This window comes from Sorex araneus, chromosome 4 (assembly GCF_027595985.1).
Source record: "Sorex araneus isolate mSorAra2 chromosome 4, mSorAra2.pri, whole genome shotgun sequence".
NCBI lineage: Eukaryota > Metazoa > Chordata > Mammalia > Eulipotyphla > Soricidae > Sorex > Sorex araneus.
This window is the reverse complement of record NC_073305.1, coordinates 211,798,762-211,818,409: the sequence shown is the minus strand read 5'-3', so window position 1 is coordinate 211,818,409 and position 19,648 is coordinate 211,798,762. Positions and strand designations below refer to the sequence as shown.

The following is a 19,648-nucleotide window of genomic DNA, read 5'->3' as shown; positions in this document are numbered from 1 at the left end:
TTGTACATAACTGGGTGTTGTCCCAAAAAGGAAAAAAAAAGATTGCAAAAAGGTGTCTGTGTCAATTTTATATCGGAGGTATTTAAATTCAGAAAATATAATAGAAAAAAATGGCACTCTGAGTGAGGAACATGACCAAAGTAAAATATCTGGAATCTTTTTTGCTGGTGTTTATGTGTTCGGAGGGGCATATCCAGTGGTGCTCAGAGCTTACTCCCGGGTTTGTGCTCAGGAATCCCTCCTAGCAGTGCTTGGAGTACCACATGCGGCTTCGGGAATCAAACTGGGGTCAAATGATTACCAGGCAAGTACCTTAACCCCGTAGTATCTCTTCAACCCTACCCAGCATGGAAAGTGTGTTGTCCATGGGTTTCTAGAACTCAGGCATTGTCTGGTCCTCATTCCTGCCTGTGGTTGAGAAACTAGGGCTCCCCTCCCCCAACCCGTTACCTCTTTATACTCAATACCCAATTTCTGGGCATTTGGCAAAGGTATTTTGTGCCCCTGTGCTCTGTAGATGGCAGAGATAGAGCCCTCAGAGAAGCTGTGACAAGCTGCTCTTGCCCCATGGCTCCAGCACCCCTGGCCAGCACCCCAAGACTCTATTACCCCTAACTCAGTGCCCCATGACTCCAGTACCCATAACTCAGTGCCCCAAATTCCATCACCCCTGCCTCAGCGCCCCATGACTCTGGCACCCCTTAGCACTCCATGACTCACACCCCCAACTCAGTGCCCCACAACCCCAGCACCCCTAACTCAGCCCCTCATGGCTCCAGCACCCCTAACTCAGTACCCCAATCACCCCTGACTCAGCACCTTAAGACTCCGCCACTCCAACGCACAACTCCAGCATCCTTTATTCAGTGTCCCAAGACTCCATCACCCTGATTCTGCACCCTACGACTCCGGCACCCCTTCCTTAGCACTCCACGGCTATAGAGTCCCTATTCAGAGCTCCAGGACCCTGATTCAGCAGCTCCAACTCCAGCACCTCTTGATTCAGCCCCCCCAGTACCCGCCCCCTGCCCTCCCCATTCCAGCATTCCAGAGGCACGTCTCAGTATCTCCCCTGCACTCAGACTGGGACTGGGAAAGTTCCAGAGATGGGAACTGGCCTGGGCCCTGCTGAATGCTGAGCCCAAGCATTGAGGCCCACGTAGAGAGTCTCCGTAGGGACCAAGAGAGCTGGAGTCCCTGTGGGCTGTCCCCCTTCTCCCATGCAAACCTTTCACCTTGCCTCGACTTCATGCAACTGGCGCAGGAGCAGGGCAGGCACCTGGGAGCTCCCAAGAGGGCTGTCCACAGGGCTGGAGCAAAGATACAGTGGGTAAAGACGCTTGTCTTGCAGGTGCCCACCCCGCTTTGATCCCTGGCATCTCAAAAGGCCCCTCTGAGCACTGCCATGAGTGATCCCTGAGTACAGAGTCAGGCGTAAGCCCTTGAGCACCACCGGGTGTGGCCTCCCAAATAATAAATAAAAGAAGGATTTGCCTAAAAAAGAACAAAGACGTTTCGGGCATCCCCAGTGTTGAGATGATTAGGTACTTCCTCCGCCTACTGGCTCACCCTTCTTCCTGCAGTGGGAACTAGAACCCTGGAAACACAACGTGGAGAGAGTCGGACCCAGAGACCCGTGACGGGGGAGAAGGGCGAGAAGGAAGGGAAGCCAGCCCATGGGCTGTCTGAGAGGCTCCAAGGCAGGGTGCGGGGAAGCTCAGGGTTGGGCTCAATATTCTTGCCTGTGGGGAAGCGAGGGAGGTCCTAGGGCGACGTTCTCCTTCTAGCTAGAGGCAGAGAATACTGGTGTGCTAAGGTTTCAGCTGGGACCAACTCAAGAACGCAGGGTCCCCAGGCTCTGCTGCTCCAGAAAAGGCGTCCAGTCACTCAGGGTCAAGGTTAGGCTGCCTTCTGGCCCCCTGCTGGTCTGCCCCTTCCCCCACCGCCTGCTCCACCCTGTTTTTTGAACATTTTTTTTTTCAATTGAAGTAGCATAGCGGGTAGGGATGGAGGGATAGCACAGCGGGTAGGGCATTTACCTTTCATGCGGCTGACCCGGGTTCGATTCTTCTGCCCCTCTTGGAGAGCCCGGCAAGCTACTAAGAGTATTTTGCCTGGCAAGGTCCCCGTGGCGTATTCGATATGCCAAAAACAGTAACAACAAGTCTCACAATGGAGACATTACTGGTGCCCCCTCGAGCAAATCAATGAACAAGGGGACGGCAGTGCTACAGTGCTACCATAATTTACAAAGTTATTCATAGCACCCAGTTTTACAGTCATTCATGATTAAATTCCATGCATACAGATTTCCAGCATCAATCCCATCACCAGTATTAGGGACCACTCCTGGCAGGGCTCCAGGGCATGTGGGGTGCCAGGGACTGGACCCAGGTTAACTGCACGCGAGGCAGGTGCCCTGACCGCTGTCCTGTTGCTGTGGCTCCGGCTCCGCCCTTTCAACCCTGCTGTCCTCCTTACTCCAAGCACACCTCTGGACTCGTCCACCTCTCACCTTACACCTGCTTGTCCTTGGCCTGAAAAGTCCTTCTCCCAACTCACCCCTGAGCCTGGTCCCTACCCACTTGGGTATTTGGGGTTCCAAGTCTCTTTTCTGGGGAAACTTATTTTGTTTGGGGGACCATACCCAGCAGTGCTCAGGGCTTACTCCTGGTTCTGTGCTCAGTGATCATTCCTGGCAGTGGATGCTCAGGGGATCCGATCAGGTCCAGGAGTTTGAACCCAGGTCAGCCACATGCAATGCAAAGGCCTTGTCCACCATACTATCTCTCCAGCCCAGCAGTATTTCACGAATGTGTGCCCATCCAGTCGACCATTCCCTTCCAGCCACAGGGCAGTGTGGGAAAGGCCCATTGTCAGGGTGACGAGTCTGCTGTTTCTCTGCAGTTCCAGGGAACTTTCATGGGAAAATCACCTTGGTTCAGATCTTACGTCGCTTGAATTCGCAGCCCTGCCCTCCCCCAGGCTGGAGAATGAAGCAAAGGCCCCCTGCGCCACAGAAAGAAGCAGAAAGAAAGCATTATAATGCTGGCAACAGAACTTTCACTCCGCCAAACATCACTGCCTCTCAATGTCACAGTCAGAGTCCTCCCGTTGCTCATGGACTTGCTCAAGCGGCCACCAGTAACGTTTCATTGTGAGACTTATTGTTACTGTTTTTGGCATATTGAATACACCACGGGGAGCTTGCCAGGCTCTGCTGTGTAGGAGGGATACTCTTGGTAGCTTGCCAGGCTCTCCGAGAGGGGCAGAGGAATCGAACACGGGTCGGCTGCGTGCAAGGCGAATGCCCTACCACTGTGCTATCGCCCCAGCCCTCTCAATGTAGGTATTTTAATTTTTCTCTAAACATTTGGAAAATCTGGACTCTGGTGTCACTTTTTGTCCTTGGTTAAAAGTACTGGTTTTGAAAAACCACAGCCAACGGAGGGGTACCTGGCTTAAGGCGTTGGAACCTGCTAAACAGCCCACTGGCTATGCCTTCCTGTAATCTGCAAAGAGTCTAGATGATTTTCTGCAAAGATGCTGTAAAAACTGCCCCTTGGGCACAGCCATTTTCCAGGTGTTCATGGGATTTTGGTGACGGTGGCCCCGTGGTTCTTGGCATCGCTTTAACTGAACAGGCAGGCGTGCTTGTATTCCAGGGAAACGATGCATGATGCAGAGTAGCATATGCCAGGAAATATGGATTCCTGAAGCTTCCCTAATCCCCAGCATGTGTGCAACCACATCAACGGACTATCTTAAGTGCAAAGGAATAAACAGTACCTGCTGGGGAGAGCCACAATACGTTGAAACATGTGTTTTCTTTTCTCCCTCTCCAAGTTTGCACCCAGAGTTTTGAGGGGACTTTTCCTCGAGACTGCTGAACAATTTGAGCCCATCTTCTAGTAAAATAAAATGAAATGAAATAGGAAAAATGAAAATGAAACAGAAAAATAACTCAGAGATTTTTTAAGACAGAGCATCTCCTCAAACTACAGGCTGCTGAATAACCCACAATTGGGGCAGGGATTAGAGGATGTTTTTTAAGTGCTTTTTAAGCACGAAGGAGCAGAAGAGTGATTCGGAGGGATTCATCTGGATTCACCAGAAGTGAAAGGCGATTGGATTATCTCCTTTCCCGCAACAAATTCAATGTAAGTGTGTCAAGCATCAACTGGGTACCGTGTTGCGGTTCCGCAGGTGATTCAAGGAAATGGAGCAGAGAAAGAGCATCTGAACGGCAAGAGGATGTTTGAAAGCATTTCTTGACCACATTCCATTAGAGAAACGGAGAGAGGGGGGCCAGAGGATAGCACAGCAGGGATGGACTTTGTCCTCCCTGTGGCCAACCTGGGATGGATCCCTGGTATCCTATATGGTCCCGTGAGCACCACCAGGAATAATTCCTGAGTGCAGAGTGAGGAGTAACCATTGAGCATTTCCCAGATCTGACCCAAAAAAGCAAAACAAACAAAGAGACAAACAATAACAAGAACAACAAAACAAGGATAGGTGGCATTTGGCCTCACCCACTTTTACCTTGGGTGCCTATTTCTGGCCCTCACACGTGCATGTTACTAAGAATCAAGTCAGAGGGTCCGTTGACTCCTTGCATGCCTCATAGATGTTTGATGCTCTGTAAAGACAGTGTGGGTCCCCTGAGTCCTGTGTGAGTTGGGTTATGGGTCCCCCTAAGGAACAGAATTGTTCAAGCAAGAAACTTGATCCCTGTGAAACAGAGAGTCTAAAACTCAGCGAAGTCTAAGAAAGAGCATGTCCATGCTTGTTCCTCAGCATGTGGGTCAGCCACAAACCTAGTGGCATCACCAAGTCCTCAAACACTCTACCTCCAAGGTCCGAGATGCAAGACTCTTCAACCATTAAATTTTGGGGTATGTTCTTCTCGCTTTCAAATGACTGTTACTGTCATTAAATTTTTTTTTTTTTTGCTTTTTGGATCACACACTGCGATGCACAGGGATCACTCCTGGCTCTGTGCTCAGGAATTACTCCTGGCGGTGCTCAGGGGACCCTATGGGATGCTGGGAATCGAACCTGGGTCGGCCTCGTGCAAGGTAAACGCCCTATCCGCTGTACTATCACTCCAGTCTTGGTGTAGGGGTTGGGCTGGAGCCATAACACAGCAGGTAGGGTGTTTGCCTTGCATGCGGCCAACCCAGGTTCGATTCCTCTGCCCCTCTCAGAGAGCCCAGCAAGCTACCGAGAGTATCCCGCCCACATGGCAGAGCCTGGTAAGCTACTCATGGCATATTTGATATGCCAAAAACAGTAACAAGTCTCACAATGGAGATGCTACTGGTGCCCGCTCAAGCAAATTGATGAGCAACGGGAAGACAGTGCTACAGTGATACAGTGAGAGGGTTGAGAACACGTCTGAGTTTCACCTCTGGGACACCTGGCTACCCCAAGCTCTATTAGATATAAGTCCATAGACTCTTACTAAAAAATTAATTTATCTCCAGCATCGGTGTCTTTTAATTCGAATGCCCCAAACGCCTATGTCTTGTGCCCTTGATCTTAGTTTATGGAATGGGGGAGGTGAATGGGAGTCATGTTATTTGTAAAGATATCTATTATCAAAATCAACCAGGAAGCACAAGTAGAGAACAAGGAGCATCCAGATAGCCTTGGCGGGAATGTCAACGGGTGAAATCACTGTGAGAAACAAAGCAGAAATGATTCAAAATTTAAGAATAGAAATGCCATATGATCCAGCTGTTCTACTTCTAGGTGTTGACTCGAAGAATACAAAAACTCAAATTCTAAGATAGACGCATTCCTTCCATTCACTGCAACATTATTATTATTATTATTATTATTATTATTATTATTACATTATGATTTTGGGGGGCACACCCAGCTGTGCTCAGGTCTTACTCCTGGTTCACTGTTCAGGGATCACTCCTGGCAGGATTTTTTTTGGGGGGGGGCCTGAGGAGAGCTGAGGATTGAACCTGGGTGGGCTGGTTCAATCAATATATAGGTGCTGTACTAAGACAAACAATATAGGTGCTGTACTATTGCTCCGACCCTTGCAGCATTATTTTATTTATTTACTTATTTTGTTTTGGGGCCACGCCAGGTAATTCCTGGCTCTGCACTTAGGAATCACTCCTGGTGAACTTGGGGGACCATATGGGGTGCCCGGGATCCAATCCAGGTTGGTTGCATGCAAGGCAAGCACCTTACCCACTGTACTATTTCTCCATCCCCAGTAGCATTATTTTGTTGTGTGTGTGTTTTTTTCTTTTTTGGGGTCATACCCGGCGATGCACAGGGGTTACTCCTGGCTTTGCACTCAGGAATTAGTCCTGGTGGTGCTCGGGGGACCATATAGGATGCTGGGAATTGAACCCAGGTCAGCGCATGCAAGGCAAACACCCTACGCACTGTGCTATCGCTCCAGCCCCTGTAGCATTATTTTTAATAGGCAAGAAATGGGAATGGACAAGGAAGATGTGGAATATTCATATACCGCTACAATGAAATGCTACTGAGCCATAGCAAAGAACAAAATAGTCGTTTGTGACAACATGGATGGACCTTGAAAGTAGTATGCTAAATGAAATCAATCGGCGGAAGAAGGCCAAATCCATGTGACTTTAGTCTTATGTGGAGTATAAAGAAATCAAACAAAGGACAGAGACAACAAAACAAAATCAGACTCTTAGAGAATGGAAGGAAGTGGAGGTGCATGAGTTGGGTAAAAGGGGGTCAACTGCACGGACAGAGTTGAATATAGACTGTTTGTCGGTGCCAGGATTCGCACTCAGGGCCTCCCACGTGCAAACAGCCCCAGTGCTTGCCCACTGGGTTATAGTCCCCACCTTGGACTTCTGATGGTGATTGCAATGCTGTGTGAAATTACAATGCTGTCCACCTAACACTTGCATCGTGTTATAAACATTAGGAGAAAAAAAGCTAATTTTCCTTAATTTCAACCTAGTTAAAACCAAAGAAATCTCACCAAAGCTGAAGTTATTAGGAGGCAGACAGAAATCATATAACTTACTTGAAACAAAAATGATTCGATGGAAATGTTTGCAGAACATTAAAAATAAATGCTGAGAGACACCCCCTCCCCCAACTATAACAACAACAACAACAACAACAAATGGGTGAAGCTTGGACTGTTTCCCACAGTGTCTAGCCATCGACTGGCTCCGAGCCAGGCACTCACACCCAAACCTCACTAAGAGGGAAGCAGACAGGTTGGAGAAGACCCACCCCATGACCTGAACACTTAGGTAGAGCCGTTGAAGCCTGAGACGAAGCTTTGGGTTCAAGTCCAGCCCAGCCCCCAGCAAATGACCTTGTACCACATTGTCTGAGTCCTTTTTTGGGGTAGTGGGTCATAATAATGCATGAGGCAGGGCCGGAGCGATAGCACAGCGGGTAGTGCGTTTGCCTTGCACGCGGCCGACCCGGGTTCGATTTCCAGCATCCCATATGGTCCCCTGAGCACCGCCAGGGGTAATTCTTGAGTGCAGAGCCAGGAATAACCCCTGTGCATCGCCGGGTGTGACCCAAAAAGCAAAAAAAAAAAAAAAATAATGCATGAGGCTCTGAGGGAATGCAACTTCCCTTGAGTATATTGAGCACACAGTCACGTGTGTAGCATGGCAATGAGGGGGCAGAACAGGGAGGACTGGGATCCCAGCTCTGTCTCTTTATCCCCACGGGCCTCTCTGCAGCTTCCTTGTCTTTCTGGCGGAAACAGGGATAAGGCTGGTACCTGCTTCCCGAGGAAGTCACCAGAATGAAATGGTATCTGTCAAATGCTTGCTTCGTGTCTGTTAAATAACTAAATAAATGCTTCGGGGTGATCCCAGAACTGAACGCTCCATCTGCCCCAATAATCAGAGCTTGGCACACAGAAGATGTTCATTAAGTCTTCCCATTGATTATTTCTACTATTTTCTTGGCATCTCTTTCTTGGGTTCTCAAGGCCCGTTCTCTCCCTTCAGAGCTTTCCTGGAAGCAGCCCCAGGATCCATCTTGGCATCTCTATGACGAAGAAGATGAGGAGACCTAGCCCGGAAGTCGGCTTTTCACATCCCTCAGGTGTGTGTCCTTCCTGCCTGGGAGTGGCCCTGTGGCAGGAGAGAGCTAGTCTAGACTTCCTCTCCAGCATGCTGGCCAGCATCAGGACCAGGGCATCACATTCTGAACTCTCTTCCTCCTCCTCATCTCAGTCTTGGTCCCCTCCAAGTGCACTCCTTCCTCTATAAGAACCTACTTCCTAGGGTTCTGTCCTTTCCCTTTTTGTATTTATTGGGCTTTCTATGGCATTTCTTGTGTGTTTTCCTGTCTTCAGTTACCAGCTGGACTTGGATGATGCCAAAGGCCTTTCCAGTTTCACCTCTGCCCTGAGCATTTGTAAAGTGATTCTTACGTGTTTGGAGAAGGAGGTTCCTTCTATTAAAGTGCCCATTCCCACACTGTTTTTCTGAAAGTCCCATGAGCAACAGTCTTCATTTATGGGACTGTAGGAAGGAATGCCTCAAGACTCCCACCTCTCCCTCCCCCATCGTCATTCTCTCTAGCCTCCTTTATTTCCGTTTCCACATGAGCACTGATTTCTCAAGCTAGCTTTGCTCACCAGTCCCTGACAGTATCATTCCCAGGTGACCTGATCAGGGATCACCTTTTCCTGGGGACCATCAGCGAGGGGGATGAGCTCACTGATTTTTCTCTCCATCTCTTCGTATCTGAGAAGAGATCCGGGACTACCTGGGCAAATAACTAGCACAGGTTTTGCAGAAAATTACAGAAAAGAGGACCCAAAGGAATATATGATCAGACCAAGAAGCTGCCATAAAGGCGAATGGTGATAGAAAAAAAAAAGCCACCTAAGACTCTTGGAAAAACAAAGGGTACTTTTAAGAAAGACAATGTTATTATAGATGTCTGTGTGCCTCTTGAGTGAGCTGTGGCAAGGGTGCTAAAACTGATCTGTAAGTGACCAGTTCATAGTTTAGGGTTTTTTTCAAGACTCTCTTCTCTTTGGATAGACTCAGTTTTGGAGCACTGGGTACGTTCTGGGAGGAGAGAATGCGCTGACTTCGTACCTGACAGTCCTGGGCAGAGTCACCTCTCCCTCATACCAGGTTGCCTGGTCAGCGTCTTGCCTGAAGAGCTGTTTCTTGGGTAGGAAAGTGGTAGGTGTCCCTCACCAGATGCACTCAGCCCATAAAAGATCCCCATTCCAAACGAGACCCCCCTTCCCAAACTAGATTCTTTACATTTTTTTATTTTATAAGTTAGTCCACAATATTTGATTACATTTAATATCCAAACACCAATCCCACCACCATGACACCTTCCCACCACTAAATTTGGAATGTTCCCATCCCAAACCCCAATCCCTGTCCCAAAGCAAACTGTAAGAATATATTTTGTATTGTCTCTTATGAAGAACTGCTAAACATGCTTACAGAAAAGTGTTCGTATAGGAAACCCAAACTAGATTCTTACCCAAACTAGATTCCAAACAAGATCCCCATCCCAAACTAGATTCCATCCCAAATTAGATTCCATCTTAAATTAGATTCCCATCCCAAACTAGATTCCCATCCCAAACTAGTTTTTTTTTTTTGCTTTTTGGGTCATACCGGTAATTCTCAGGGGTTATTCCTGGCTCTACCCTCAGGAATTACTCCTGGTGGTTCTTAGTGGATGTAGGGGACTGAACCCCAGTCTGCTATGTACAAGGCGAATGCCCTAATCTCTGTACTATCACTCTGGCCCCCATAACTAGATTCTTATCCCAAACTAAATTCTCATTCCAAACTAGATTCCCATCTCAAAACTAGATTCTCATCCCACACTAGATTCCAGTCCCAAACTTGATTTCCATCCCAACTAGATTCCTGTTCTGAACTAGATTCCAATTTCAAAGAACGACCGCCACGCGCACAGGGGTCCTCATTGTCATCTTCTCTCTAGGCTCTGTATTTCTCCCACAACTCCCCCCTGAAGTCAGCGGCACAGTGGTGCTAAGGAGGCAGCCAAGCTCGGGCTGAGAAGGAGTCTTTCTGTTGGCAGATCCACTCAACATTTATATGTGATCCTTCGTGGAGGCACACGGAACTCACAGAGGAGCTGAAAGTACTGGGAAGGGAGAAGGTAAGGAGTCCATGAGAGATCCATTAGGCATCTTATCACGTGGATACTGCCTCAAGGGAATGAACCTAGAACTCAAGGCTAATATGGTGTTCAGACATGTGAAGGAATGAAGAAACAAGCCCAAGAACTAAAACAGAAACAGCTAAAAACACCTGCTATATCTGTTCTCTCTGTCTCACAGATGAAGGATCTCATGCTGGGGATTAAAGTGGCCTTCAGAGTCCCTCAGTCAGTGTCGGTGCAGTAAGAACCCAGATCTCCTTGGCTCTGGCTCCCTCGTGTTCTCTGTGGTCTCTCGGCAGAGATCAAAGGCCCCGTTGCTCCTATATATTAAAAGGTGGGTTTAGATGGAGACAAGGGAAGAAAACAACTGCAGCATTTTGCAGGCTTGTCTTTTTTAACCTCGGTGTTTGCAAAGGAGGCAGAAGGTGGGAAGGGAGGTGGGGGGAGAGATTTCTACCTGTCAAAGTCTAATTTTTCCAGTTGTGGAAAACAAGTTCGATTCAACTCCTCAACAAGGAAATGAGCAGAATGACAAAGCTAGTTCCAAGGAGGAAGCTGCTGCTGGTTTGGCTTTTATTGTTGTTGTTGTTGTTCAGTGAAAACAATTCTGAAATGAGACGGTGAGGTTAGATATAAAACTGATTAATGTCCCAGAGGACCTGCCATAAATCCACAACATTTGGGGTTATCTCCTCTAATGAGCAAAAAAATCATTTGCACCTCTACTGAACAAGAAATTTATGGGCATCTTCCCAAGTTTTCTACAAGTAAACATCCAACTGTACAACTGGACCTGCATCTATAATAAAAGCTTGGCCAAACAAAGTTGTATCCCCCACAAGGAATTGAATGACCCCGTGGGCCACTTAGTAGACTTTGTTCTAGGAGAACATCTAAAGGACACAGCCATATTTTTGCCCAGTTTCTTATATTGCTTTTTTTCTGGACACACACTGGTCCCTATGAAGCCAAGGTCAGCCACCTTGTAAGGACTTTTTTGTAATGCAGAAGATAAAAATTCAGGAGGATGGAGCAAAACCAGCCATCTTTCCAAGCCATCTGCTTCCATGGGGGAAGATTCTGGAGCTAGCAGGTAGAGGGTTGGGTTTGAGGTAGCAAGAAGAGATGTAGACTCTACTCACCAATAACAATACAAGAGGGAGTAAGATGAAAATATTTAACACCAGTAGGACCAGGGAGCAGGCGATCAGAATAGATCCTTCCTGGGGCTGGAGTGGGTCATGGAGGGGCTCCTGCAGGCTTGGTCTTAATCCTTTCTTTAAGGGATCTAATGGAGGTCTGGAAGGTTCCAGGAAGGGCTAGATGGTTGGAGTCAAGGAAGGATGTATGTGTGGGACTCGGGCCAGGTGCTCTTTGCCAACAGGTAGGGAAATATTTCACTGTTCTATTTTGTTTGGGGCGATACCCAGCAGTGCTCATAAGGGCATACTGTTGGGATCACTCCTGGTGGGCTCGGGGCTATTTGGAGTGCCAGGGATTGAACCCAGGTTGAGCGCACGCAAGGCAAGCACCCGACCCACTGTACTGATGCTGGTCCCCTGACAGGGAGGGCACATTTCAAACTATTAAGAGTCAGCCTGGAGAGAGAGACATGTTCTAACCGAACGTTAGGCTGACGCCTCAGCCTCTGCCTCCTCCCCAGTCTTGATCTGTCTCCACACTGTGCCCGAGACACCAGCCCACTCCTTCTCTCTGCCACTTGGGCTCGAAGGCAAGAAGGCAGCGGGCCAAGAGGGAAGACAGAGAATGTCACATGGAGGGGTGGGGAGGGCAGAGCTCTCTGCACCGTGTGTAGAACACGCAGCCTGAGACGTAGGACTGGAGGGAGAAAGCGACGGGTCGGCGTGGATCCAGCAAAGCCGCAAACAGACAAGAGTGCCTGGTTTTCTCAAATTTCTGTTCTCCTGCAGGAGGAGCGAAAGGACATCGGAAAGCGCCTTGCATGGGCCTGGCGCTTAGGAAATGCTCCACAAATGTTATGTCCTTCTCTCCCCTGGCCTCATCCACATCTACACAACTTCCCCGAAGGCTTTTGAACACATAAATAAAGCTGGAACCCCATCTGGCTGAAAAAGTCAACCATCTGGAGATTTGGAAATATGGGGGAACTTCTAATGACTGAATCATTTTTTCTCGGTTTCAGCCAGATGTTTGATGTCACCCAGATCCATCCGCAGCAGAAATAGCAGTTGATTAAATCTCTTCTTCAAAATTTGAAGTTCCCTGTCCTAAAATCCTAAGTGGGCTTTCTTTTCTTAGTAGGCATTTTATGAAAATTAATGGGGTGGGGGACAGGATTATTGACAAAAGAGAAGACATCAGGAATGAAAAATGAAAATGTCAGGCATTTTGATAAAAATGGCTCTTAAGAGAACTTCTAGGGCTCAAACTGACAACCAGGGGACCAGAAAGATAGTACAGCAGGGAGGGTGCTTGCCTTGCATGCAGCTAACCTTGGTTCGATCCCTGACATCCTATATGGTCCTCTGAGCACCACCAGGAGTAATTCCTGAGCACAGATCCAGGAGTAGGCCCTGAGCATCACCAGGAAGGTGACCTCCCCTCAAAAAAAACAACCCTAGTAGCCATGAGTCAGATTTAGTTATAAAATTAATTTGATTTAGTTGGTATTTTTTAAAAAAATTATATTGTAACATGTTTGCAACAGTGTTGACATACATAGTTGTTGTTTTTTTTCTCTTTGGGTCACACCCAGTGATGCACAAGGGTTACTGCTGGCTCTGCACTCAGGAATTACTCCTGGTGGTGCTTGGGGGACCATATGGGATGCTGGGAATCCAACCCGGGTGGGCTGCATGCAAGGCAAACACCCTACCTGCTGTGCTATCGCTCCAGCCCCTACATACATAGTTTTGATTACAGTTACTGCACCTCACCACCACCCAGATGTCCAAGATTCCCCACCATTGGCCTCAGGCTCTTTCTAGTTCTCCTTTTTCTCACCATTTCCCTCTGCTCAGGAGCCTTGGTTTTGTCATCCAAGACTTTGTCATCATTTGAGACTGCCTGTCCGTTGTTTTGTTTCTCTGTGGGACACAGATGGTGAGCTCATCTGATCTTTGTCCTCCCTCAGACTCATTTCACTTAACACAACATCTGCCAATTCCATTCAAGTTGCAGCAAAACTGCAAGCCTTACTCTTTCATCATAGCTGCATAGTATTCCACTGTGGCACTGTGCTTCGAAAAAAGCTAAGTTGCCCACAAGGCATTTTATGTCTGGCTTTAAAATTGGAGGGATATCACTCTCAGGGTCAAAGAGCACAAGCCAGGTAGCTGTGGTCCCTAGATAGGACTTGTACACTCCAGCTTGCCACAGACGCCACAATTCCCTACTGTCCCCACATGAGCACCACCCTCTGCTCTCCTGCAAAGCTACCCACCACAGCCTCCTGCAGAATGGAACAAAGAGAGCTACAGACATTCTGCCTTCCCACCCTGTGCCGTCTGCCTGGTCTATGGGGACGGTTGGATCCGCTCCTCCCTCATTTCCTGAAGCTCTCATTTTTTAGGGTCAGGTAAGCCGAGAGGCAGAGGCAGCAAACAGCAAACACCCTTCTCATCACTGTCAGTGTCAAGAGATGTGATGGACAGCCAAGGTGCTTTGTTTCTCAGGCCCGTCGTCCTTCCACTCCTTGGCTGCATCTGTTGGAGGGGCTCTTCGGCCCTCTTGAGGTTTCCTTAATGAGAGCGTCACATATTGAACCGGGGCTCATTCAAATTCACATGCTGCCATTGAAAACACGCGGCAGGTTGGGCACGCCTTTGTGACTGCCTCACACGCTCTCACAGAATGAGTCAGGCCCGCGTTCTGGTTTCGCAGTGTGGGTGTCTCTACATAGGTCGATTGTTTTTTCATTCAAAGCGTGTCCTTTGCTGCCTGGGAGTTCGTGTCTGTCTGGTGGCTCTGGCACCCCTGCAGACAATGCTCAGGCACGAGGAGAGGCTGGGAGCTGAGCCTCTCTGCATGGAAAAATCCATGTGTCTGGACGTTGTCACCGGCTAATGTCTGTCCTGGTAGCAACCTGTTTACTGGAGCATGAATCAATGTTCTCCAGCAAACGCTCTGGGAAGCAGCCTGGGTTAGGTGAGGGAGTAGCTCCGAGTTTGAGCTCTGTGACCTTGGCCATGTTATATAATGTCCCCAAACCTCAGCTTCCTCATCTGTAAAATGAGAGTGATCAGAATTGAACTTCTGGGGAATATGGGAGAAGTTGATGTTTTTCAAAATTCAAACCAGTCCTAGCCCTCAGAAGTGCTAAATATAAATGACATTCTGGCGAGCTATTGAAATGAAAACTGGAAATATCCATGCTCTCACTTGAGGGATGGGATCCTTCTTAACACACGTAATCACTCCCAGCCCTCTTGGAGAGACTCAATATAGATTAGGCATGAAATTAGGCACGGAGGCTTTTGCTTCAGAATTGCTTGTAGGGCTGCTGGAAAATTCAGATCCCAGTGATCCACTGCAGACTTGAGGAGGCATAGAATTCAGTTGTGGGATCTGCTCATCTACTTTTAGAGGGGAATCATCCCCGACAGTGCTGAGGGGAGCCTGCAGTACAGGGGATCAAACCTGAGCTCCCACATTCCAGATCTGTGCCCCAGCCCCTTGGGCCTTCTCCCTCTCTTTAGAACATCTACTTTGCAAAGCTCCTCATGAGATTCTGGCGACTAGTTACATCACTTGGAAATAGAAGATAGTGTTTTCTTAGTTTTTAATATCTTGGCTGAGAGGAGACTCAGAACTTTCCCAAACTTCCCCATCTACCTTGGATAGTATAGATTATATGTTAATACTACCCAGAATTTTACATACATATGTGAAACCTTTTTTTCCTCCTCTAGCTCCTACTTATCTCCCCTCCAAGCCACCCAGCACATCTCAAATCCCTCTTCCATGTGACAATCCTTTGGAATTTTACAAGCAACTGTCATATCCTTAGTCTCCCAAATGCCTTCTTCTTTGGGATAAAATATTCCCTTGTGACTCTTAGAAAAGTATGGTTGACTTGATGCTTTAAATTTGGGAGCTGGCAAAGGGAGATACACAAATTACCTGTGAGTCTTGAACCAGGACAAAGAGGACGCTGACCCTTTGAGACAATCAAGAGACAGTCGCCTGGCTCTGTTCCAGAGGATAGAGCTCCCTACCACATAGGTTTTCTCCAGACCATCACCAGAGGCACCTGCAAATGTCTTGAGCACTTGATGCATGCATCAAGTATATGAAGAAGACTCTTAGCTCATATTACAGCCATGTCCCTCTAAGTGCTGGGCATATGGCTGCATACAGAACTAAGAATTCATTGTGATTCATAAAAGTTTGCACACCTCCCTACATTCCATGCTTCTAAAATATTTTAAAAAATGATGATGGAATACATTTTCTCAAAAGAACTAAGCCAAACAAGAATATCTCTAAGATGCACCCTATTCCTTCTTGATTAAAATTCTCACTCCTCTCACCAAGCCCACAGAATGCCTGGGTGGGGTAACAATTCCTTGTACAAACTGTAGGTGTAGGAAGGACATGTTGTTGGGGAGAAGAGAAACCATCAGTCGAGAAATTCTCTGTGTTCAGGAAATTGGGACTTTAAGAGGAGAGAGCCAAAATTGGTGTTTAACTGGGCATGCCAAGGTTTAGTTATAGGAAGAATTGGACCTAACTGAAACATGGTTGTTAGACTTGGGTTAGGGACCTTATAGATTTTTAAACCATCCTTCGAAGCATGCAGACATCCAAACACCTGCCAAATCCCAGCCTTAAAAACTCTAACTCAATTTCTTGTCAACACAGGGAAAGGGAATTGTGGTATTTCCCTCAGGCAAGTAATTTCACCACAATTACAAGCATTTGCTTTCTGGTCAATGTGTAGGAAAGTTTTATTCCAGATTTTCCATCAGTCCACTGGATCAATAAGAGAATTCTGGTAACACTCATTCTTAACCACTTATTCTAAAAGAACCATTTCCCAGATTAATGAGCTGGGAAATGAGGGTTGGAATGGGCAGACATCTTAGCCAAGGTCACACAGTTTACAGCACAACCCAGGTCTTTTGACTTCGAATACCCTGATAATTGTGGCATCTCAGGGAATCCTTCCTCACCTGAGATTCCCACCAGTTGCAAATTTGCCTTGAGAACGGGATCAAATATAGTAGTGTTACACTCAGGAGAATGTTTCTTTGGGGGTGTCAGGACATGGGACGAAGGCCAGGGAATGATGCAATATTACACTAACAAGTGATGTCATAGCATGATTTCCTAAGTGACTTACAGAAATGCAAGTTCTCCAGAAGCCCTGGCAAATGCCAGTCAGTGGGAATGCAGGCATGGAGAACCAATGGCAAGCAGGGATGGCGAGTACATAGGAAATCTAGATTTCCTTGCTGAGCCTTGGAGCAAGCTTCATGTTTCCTCAGAAGCCCAAGTCAAGCCCCTCTATGACCCTCAAATCTAAGGCCTTCCCTCAGGCAGTCAGACTTCCAAGATCTTTGCTTTTCTTCTCCCTTTTCCTGTTTACTCCCATTGACTGACACCCAGGCATTGTCCAGTGATGCAGAGAGTGACTCCCGGTGTAGTAAAAGCAAGTTTAACAGCGAGACAGGCTACCTCCGAGTTTTTCCATTCTAAAATTGGTCTGACTTCTGCATTAGAATTCAGATCAATGCCTCAATTTGAAAACAAAATAGAACCAAGAAGCTGCATGTCTTGGAGACTCAAACTCCAGTAAATGTCACGGAAATCTCTCTGTTGGATTCGGAGGGATGATTTAGGAATGAAGTAAGGTGGGCAGCAACACATCAAGATCCCATTTCAGTTTTGATTCAAAATAGGGAAATGGACATTAATGAAGTTTTCTTTAAAAATGTGCGCATGCATGGGTCTTATGTGTTAACCTGTAACTGGATGGTATTAGCAGGTTATGAAAATATCCAGTTAGATCACACTCAGAAGATGTTGACGAGATTATGTCAGGAAATAACAAAACAGCTCAGGATGTGCTGGGTGAGGTCAGGGTCTTCTCTCTCTATCCACATCCCCTGCCTTGGTGCACAGTTTTAGCTGAGCCAAAGACCCCATTTCAAGCCTGAGACCCAAGCAGTCCCCAACAATCCTCTGGGGTTCTGATTCAAAGACTTGTCTCAGCTGCAGAAAGCTTCCCAGAGTACCAGGAGATGTCACCTCCTGAAGCTTGTTCCCCCAAACAATCAACAGAACCCAACCCCTTCATCCCACACAGCGTCAGTCTTGCCGGCAATGGTCTGGACACCTGCGCATTCTCGGCGTTAATCAGAACCGTTCCTCTTCCCCCCCCCACCCCCCTCTTTCCCAAACACCCACCGGCAGAGCCAAAGCACAGAAACGGGATTATCTGGGGGAAAGGGAGAGGAATCTGCAAATACCTTCTAGGCAGCAGGTCCTCCACAGCCCGGAGTGGGTCATTACTTCTTCATTCTTCCTGCTGGTCTCATTATCACTTGTAGATTTAGTCCTGCACACACCTCTGGAATATAACCAGTAGTCCGTGCCCACTGCGATAGTCATTAAACTAAACGCTGCAAAGGCTCCCACGGTGGTGATCAACATCTGGATACCTCTGTCACACATCCTCATAGTTCTTCATGGTACTCTGGATGGATGGGGGTGGAGGGGGGAGGTTCAATGCCAGAGGGGGAAAATCACTCTGCGGCGGCGGTGTGACCTAGGATAGCTCTTGCCCCAAAGCGGGTCTTCTTTTGTCCGCGGCATCCACGGGGGAGCTGGGGACGGCTGGGCTTTCCTGTCTGGATCTCTCTCCAGGTCCCCGAGTCGCCTAGGGCCCTCGGAAGGGTGCCGGCTCCAGGGGGTTGGTCCACATCACTGCTGCCTTCTGGGGGTTCCTGGGTTCCTTTCATTCCTCGGGAGCTTGGTCAGAAGGGGAGTCCGTGCAGGGCATGGCTCCGGGAGCCTGGAGCTGCTGGCTCCTCACAGCCCCGGGAGACTCGAGGCAAAGAAATTCAGAGCTCTCTCTCTCTCTCTCTCTCTCTCTCTCTCTCTCTCTCTCTCTCTCTCTCTCTCTCTGGGTGTATGTGTGTGCGCGCGCGCGCGCGCCAGCGCGTGTGCTGGGGGTGAGGGCGGATGGTAAAAAATAGCACTGCTGGGAGGCGAGTGGCTGAGAAGAGTGTTCGCTGCTTCCCCAGCCTCCCAGGAAAGCTCTCCGCCTGCTCCCCACACCCCCGCTCAAACTGGAGAAAAGGCAGCGTCCTGGGGCGGGGGCTCCACCGGGCCCGGGGCTGCGGTGCTGAAGGGACAGCTCCCGCCGGGCGCCGCCTCCCCGCCCCACGCCCGGGCTGCTGCCCGCGCCGCCGCCGCTGCTGCTGCCGCTGTCGGTGCGGCCGGGGCCGGGGGTGCGGATGCTGCGGGACGGCCGTGGTGCTGAAGTGGACAGCGCCCCTCGCCGCCGCCGCCCGTCTGGCTGTAGGACTGGGGGGGCCCGCGGCGGCCGGCGGCGGAGGAGCTGCGCCCCGCGCTCCTTGCCAACGGCCACTGCCCTATCAGGCCCACGCTCCGCGCAAAGTTTGGGGAGCCCCGGGGTCGTGGGCGCCCCCCGCGCCCGGGTGCTGCAGCTCCAGCCGCTCCCGCGCCGCGGGAAGGGTTAAAGGACAGGGGGTAGGGGGGAGAGGCGGCCGCAGCGCACTCAGGCGCGCTCTCGCTCCCACCAGCGCCGCGACGCTCCCCGCCCCGGCGAGCCAGGCAAGTTTGTCTTTTTTTTTCTTCTCTTTTTTTTTCCTCCTGCGGGCGCCTCCGGACCCACTGGGGGAAGATTCAGTCTTCTTAAAGGGGCCGGCCACCCCAGGCGCTGACTCCGTAGCTCCACGGCTCACTTGGGTGGGCTAAGACCCTGACACCAGGCACATCTGTTGAAGGGGCCGTCTTCATGTCAGTCCCCTCCCCCCCCCCGCGAGACTATCCAATTTGCCCATCTTCCTTTCTCCGGAGCACCGGTTGACACAGGTAGGACTGTGCAGACACAGAGGGTCACGTATTCCTAAAGGACCCGAGGAGCTCAGCACACACAACTTCGCTCACGCATCAGGGATTTGGAGCGAGCCAGGAGGGGATGGGGGCTCTGGGTGGACCTCTTTTATATGTGATGTCCCTGCCTTTGAGGAGGGGGTGATTCAAGGCCAGGGAATCACGGAAAATGGGATTCTTTCCAAAGTTTCCTGGTGTGTTCATTTGATAACATGTCTTAGGCCAGGGAAGGGAGAGATGCTTTCCTGAGACCCGGCAACAAATGTCATACTGGAAACTAGCGTGACTCCTTCAGGAAGCGCCACTGTTGCAAGGGATTGGTCCTTTACGAGCCTTTTCTCACTAGACTTAAGCACCCGCTGGATTGATGAAGAACAGTTCACCAAATGCTTTCATCACTTCCCCTATGGCATGATGGGACCCG

General features: G+C 49.0%; 1 protein-coding gene across 1 annotated transcript in view; it reads right to left on the bottom strand.

Annotated features, from left to right (window-relative positions):
- The window catches only part of CACNG3 (calcium voltage-gated channel auxiliary subunit gamma 3), a 101,340-nt gene extending 83,061 nt beyond the window's left edge, over nucleotides 1-18,279 (bottom strand). The window contains exon 1 of the mRNA XM_004604115.3: nucleotides 17,613-18,279. Coding sequence (XP_004604172.1) covers nucleotides 17,613-17,823 — 211 coding nt within the window. The 5' untranslated portion in view covers nucleotides 17,824-18,279. The remainder of the gene's footprint in view (nucleotides 1-17,612) is intronic.
- Nucleotides 18,280-19,648: the final 1,369 nt, after the last annotated feature.